Source organism: Monoraphidium neglectum (genome assembly GCF_000611645.1).
Source record: "Monoraphidium neglectum strain SAG 48.87 unplaced genomic scaffold scaffold02192, whole genome shotgun sequence".
Lineage (NCBI taxonomy): Eukaryota > Viridiplantae > Chlorophyta > Chlorophyceae > Sphaeropleales > Selenastraceae > Monoraphidium > Monoraphidium neglectum.
In genome coordinates, this window is record NW_014011436.1 from 4,979 (window position 1) to 10,448 (window position 5,470).

A 5,470-nucleotide genomic window follows, 5' to 3' on the forward strand; every position below is an offset into this window, starting at 1 on the left:
GAAGATCATGCCTCGGAAGATCTTTGTCCGCGCTATGACGAGCTGCACCCGCGCATGCGCGCTCGCAGCCATGTCCCGGCGCCGGGCATTCCCAGAAACAGGCACATCCGAATTCTGAGGCGCCTGCCTGACCGACCCCCCAACCTGCTGCCCGACGAGCTCTCCTAGCTGGGTGGCGGTGCCGCCAGCACAAGGACAGCGTTGGCCAAATCCTCAAAGAGCTGCCTCTTCTCACCCCGAGCTGCCTGCACGAAGGAAATCCCCCCACGCTCGCCACCAAGAGCATGATAATACAAACTTCTGACCAGGCAACTCAACGCCTGCACCTGTGAGGCGGAAACACACGAGGCACGCAGGCCAAACAGTAGAACGAAATGGGCGCACGCAGGCGCGCAAGCCGCGGCATGTCTGCCGGTGCGTGCCGGCGTCTGCGCGCCGATGAGCGCCGGCTCACTTGGCCGCGGCGCGCCTGGACGCGGCGGCGGCGGCGGGGGCCTGCGCCGCGCCCGCCTCGGCCGCCGCGACAGCTGCCTTGACGCTGCCGCTGGCGCCGCCGCCGGCGCCGTTCGCGCCGGCGCCTGCTGCGGCGCGCCGCCGAGGGGAGGAGACTGCTGCGGCCTCTGGACCCTGCGGCTTGGTGAACAGGTAGTGCCCCACGCCCCTGCAGAGTGGAGGAGCAAGGGCCGGCATGTATAATGGGCGCCGCGGCGCCCAGCGTGCGAGGTGGGGGTGCAGGCGGTCAAGCGCTTGGCAGGTGAGGCGTGCAGCCACGGCGCGAGCCATATCGCCGGGAGTTGGCATGAGCCAAAGCATCGCGCAGGCACAGCTTTATAAAGGGCGCGCGGCCAGCGTCCTGCCCGCAACAGCACCCCGTGGGAGGGCCGCTGCCACATCCTCCGCACACACGCACCCCCGGCGGCGGTGCCCCGCGCGCACCACCACTCCCCTCCCTCCCGCACGCCCACCACTCCTCGCCGCCGTTAAAGTTGAAGAGCTCCGAGCAGGCCAGGTAGAACAGCCGCCAGTACACAAACCACTTGAGCGCCGCCGCGCGGCCGTAGGTGCGCTCGAACAGGCCCATCACGTAGCGCCGCTCCTTGTCGTGGTTGACCAGCCACGCCTCGAGGGTGCGGCTGTAGTGCGTCCCGCTGACGTACCAGAGGCCGCTGATCGCCAGGTGGCGCTGGAAGTGCAGCAGCAGGTCGAGGGAGGGCATGGTGCCGCCGCTGAAGAAGTACTTGGCCATCCAGTCGTCCTCGCTGCGGACCTGCGGGGAGGGCGGTGGGTGGGGCGGGGGGTGAGGGGTGGTTGAGTGGTGGTTCATTGTCATGTGTGGGGTGTGTTATGTGTGTTTGTGTTTGTGTGTGTTTGTGTGTGTGTGTGTATGTATGTGTGTACACAAACACAAACACACACACACGCAATCGCATACGCACACGCATGCATGCACGCAAAACATGTACGCGCACGCGTGCACACAACCTTGTCCTAAACAAACCCACGCACGCAGGTGCCCACCCCACCTCAAAGTGGTAGGGGTTTGTCTTGTGGCAGAAGATGTGCACAAACAGCTGCCCGCCCGGCCTCAGCCACGTGCTGCAGCGCCTCAGCAGCTCCTGGTAGTTCTTCATGTGCTCGAACATCTCGATGCTGACGATGCGGTCATACTGCGCAGTGGCCTGGGGAATTGGGTGTGCGTGGGTGTTGGTGAGGTCATGAAAAGGGGCCCCTAGGGGTGCCACCGAATGGGTGTCGTGAGGACATGGTTAGCAGCCGACCAAAGGGATTAGGAGGCCAGCGCGGTTGGGAAGGAGGGCCGAAGGAGAGCATAGTGATTGTTGATACTCAGCGCGCGCAACATGTCATGAACAGCGCTCTTCTTTAGAGTGGCAGCCGCCGCCCTGGATCTCGCGTCCACCTCGCTCGCCGGCATGGATGCCACGCTCTAAAGGCCTGTAATCCGCTGGCGAATGCGGCCACAACGGCACGCGCGGCGCAGCCACAGTGGCCCAGCCGCCGCGAACACCGCCGTACTTTGGCACCTACGGTCTGCAAAGCTCCGAGCCATCATCAAAGCGATGCCGAAGCATGCCCGTGCAAACACAGCCCGCCCAACTGCCGCGTGCACCCGCCGTCCCAGCCTTTGCCCAGACCCCTTGCCCAAACCCCTGCACCACCCGGCCCGCACCCCCAGACCCCAGCAAGGGAGAAGGGGCCCCACACCAGGGCCCCCCAGAACCCACCTGGAATTCCACCATGTCTGCGGTGATGACCTGCAGGTTCCGCACGTCCAACTCCTGGGCGCGCTGCAGTATGTACTCGCGCTGGGTGCGGCTGTTGGACACGGCAGTCACCCTGCTGCCGGGGAACGCGCGCGCCACGAACAGGCTGAGGCTGCCCCAGCCGCAGCCGAGCTCCAGAATATCTTGGCCCTCTCGCAGACCGGCGCGCACGCAGTAGAGGGCTGCGCGTGGTTGCATGTGTGGACGTGCGTTGGGGGCGGGCAAGGGGTGCGAGAGGAGGGCGAGGGGAGGGTGGGGCGGTGTGTGCGCATGGCGAGGGCATGCGGGGGTTCAGGTGGCACGGAGGCATTGACAGATTAAATGTGCTTTGGTGTTGTTGGTCGTCGGTTCTCGGGTGCATCGAAACCGCCCACGTCCATAACCATGGCGGCTCCAGGCACCACGCTGCTGGCTGCTCTGCAGGCCGCGTCGTCGTGCGGACGCTTTTGAATCCACTCCTTAGGTTCGTCCTGCCTGGGGCCTGCTCTCACAGACCCACCGCATGCCCCTCGTCACGCTTGCCCTGGCGTCCATGCACCCGCTGCATCGTGCTCAGCCCCCGCGTCGCCACCACGCGCGTGGCTAGTCACCTAGCATGTTGGCCTCCGCCTTGTCCAGGCTGTCGCGTGGGCTGTTGTACAGGCAGCTGCTGTATTTGCGGTGGGTGCCCAGGACGGCGGTGAAGTACTCGGTGGGCAGCTGGTGGGGCAAAGGTGAGATGCGGCGGGGGCGGGCGCCGCACTTCGAAATCCATGGTCGGACTGGGTTGTCCAGCATCAGATGCCCCCAGGGCACGTGCGCCAGCAAGCGACAGAGTACGCCGCAGCAGCCAGGCCGGGCACGGCCTCGGAGGCAGCAGGAACGACTTCCGCAACGGGAGGCACCGAGGGCATGGACGCAGCGCGCTGCTGCAAGGCGCTGCGGCAGCGCGCGAGGCGCGAGAGTAGCTCTTCTCACCTCCCCCCCGTCCCCCCAAAAGAAGCAACAGCCGCGCCCCCGCTCCCTCTCCCCCCCAAAAAGCAACAGTCGCGCCGCACCACGGGCGCACCTCGTAGTGCTGCTCGTTGGCTGCTGCCGTCTGCACTGCCACTGGGAGCACCTTGAGCTCCTCCACAAAGCGCACCTTGTGCTGCACCTGCTCCTCGAGCGTCTGGGGCATCTATGGCCTCGATGGGGCGATTACATGCAGATGGGGTGTATGTGGGTGGCGCGGGCGGCGGCGCAGCAAAGGCGGCAGACACGCACTTGGTGCCTTACGGCTCAAAGGGAGCACCATGTCTGGTCGACCGATGTAACGCCGGGACGCGCCGGCCGCTATTAGGGCAGGTGGACTGCTGCGGCCTGCTCGCCCTGCACACCTCGGCCAGGCGCTTGCGCAGCAGCAGCCGAATGCCGCGGCGCAGCAAAAAGTCCGGCACCAGGTCCCGCTCCACGAAGTATCGCATGAAGGCCCCAAACGCCAGCTCGTACAGCTGGGTCAGGTGCAGCATGTCGGCAAAGTAGCGCACCACCAGCAGCAGGGCACCCTGCAGCTGCAGGAGCAGCGCCATCGCTGCAAAGCGCGACGGATTCTCACAAGCAAACCCGATCTGGAAAGTTTGGGTGATAGTGATGGATACGGTGGGGCGTCTTTTGGGTCACACTGATCACTTTCAGATCAGGTGAGTCTCTCTGTCGGTAAGATATATCTTGACCAAGATTTTAGCGAGAATGGCTTATCAGGTCATTCTTGCAATTCTCTTTGCATTTTCCCCGTACCGCCACCGTATTTCGATGCTGCGTGGGTGATCTCGGTGACGCGGCAAAGCAGGGAGCACGTACAGCAATGGCGGTGCTTTTAGAGACCAGCAAGGGGGATATCGTGATTGATCTGATGGTGGAGGACGCGCCTATGGCTTGCAAAAATTTCCTCAAGCTGTGCAAGTACGTCTAGGGAATGGCATATGTTGTTGCACTGCATCTGATTACCTCATGCCTGTGGGGAGTGAGGCAGGGCGGTTGGTTGAGCGCCCCTGCTCCTGGCTCCCTCAGCCCCGCAGCCGCTGCTTTGCTGCACAGCATGAGCAAGAGCACGACCTGCGTTCGCACGACCCCTGGTCCCGCATCAGGATGAAGTACTACAATAACTGCATCTTCCACAATGTGCAAGAGAACTTCATCGCGCAGACGGGGGATCCAACAGGCACCGGGCGCGGCGGCGACTCGATTTGGGGGTGAGTCCTCTGCTGACCAGCGGCGAGAGGGGAGGCAGGCGGTGCCCGTTATCACATTTTTCAGGGGTCGACACACCTTGACGGCCTCCGACCAGCACCACCCATGCTGCGATCCCCGCTCGTGCGCGGCAGCACGCTAGCTGCGGCTAGGCGGCCTGCGGCACCCTCAAGTGCAAATGCGTTGACTTTTTTGCACAGCATGTCTCACCCCATTGACTCGCACATCCGCACTCGAGAACTGCGCATGCACGCGTGCAATCACACACACACTCTCTCTCACACACGCACGCACGCACACACATACATACATACAAGCCGCAACAGTGCACACTCTCAACACCCATCCCCTTTGACTTCTGCCTTTCAAATTTTCACCCCGCAGCATCCTATATGGAGAGCAGGCCCGCTTTTTTGATGATGAGATCAGGCCCCACCTCAAGCACACCCGCAAGGGTCTCGTGGGGATGGCCAGCGGCGGCAAGAACCTCAACGCATCGCAGGTGAGGGCGCGCGGGCGGCGTCCATGCGCGCGCATTGGCGTGCTGCCTAGCCCCGGCAGTGGTGCAGCCCCACTGTATGCGCAGGGTCGGCTGCGGCAAGCTGGCGGCCATGACGGCAGCCGCGCAGCCCTGTGCATGCTGTGCTTTGGGGCTCTTTGTCGGCCACCATGCGGCTGCCTCGCTCCCCGGGCACTTTGCCTCGCAGACCCCTAGACTTTGCCCCTCCAGATCCATCCTCCCTCCCTCCATCGCACACGCACAGGTGCCTGCACACACACACACACACACACACACACACACACTCACATACACACTCACATACACACACACTCAACCCAGTTTTACATAACCCTGGGCGACACCGCGCCAAGCCTCGACGAGCGGCGGACAATCTTTGGGGCTGTGGGAGAGGGCCTGGACGTGCTGCAGGCCATCAATGAGGCCTTCGTGGACGACGCGGGGCGGCCCTACCAGA

At 63.8% G+C, this 5,470-nt stretch overlaps 1 protein-coding gene across 1 annotated transcript; it reads right to left on the bottom strand.

The window, feature by feature from the left end:
* Positions 1–450: 450 nt before the first annotated feature.
* MNEG_10132 (cyclopropane-fatty-acyl-phospholipid synthase) lies at positions 451–3,832 on the bottom strand (the record flags this gene model as incomplete). The annotated part of the gene is made up of 7 exons (XM_014041397.1): positions 451–661; positions 966–1,267; positions 1,524–1,679; positions 2,244–2,464; positions 2,873–2,981; positions 3,331–3,432; positions 3,641–3,832. 7 exons carry the CDS (start codon positions 3,830–3,832, stop codon positions 451–453), a joined length of 1,293 nt encoding a protein of 430 aa, XP_013896851.1.
* Positions 3,833–5,470: the final 1,638 nt, after the last annotated feature.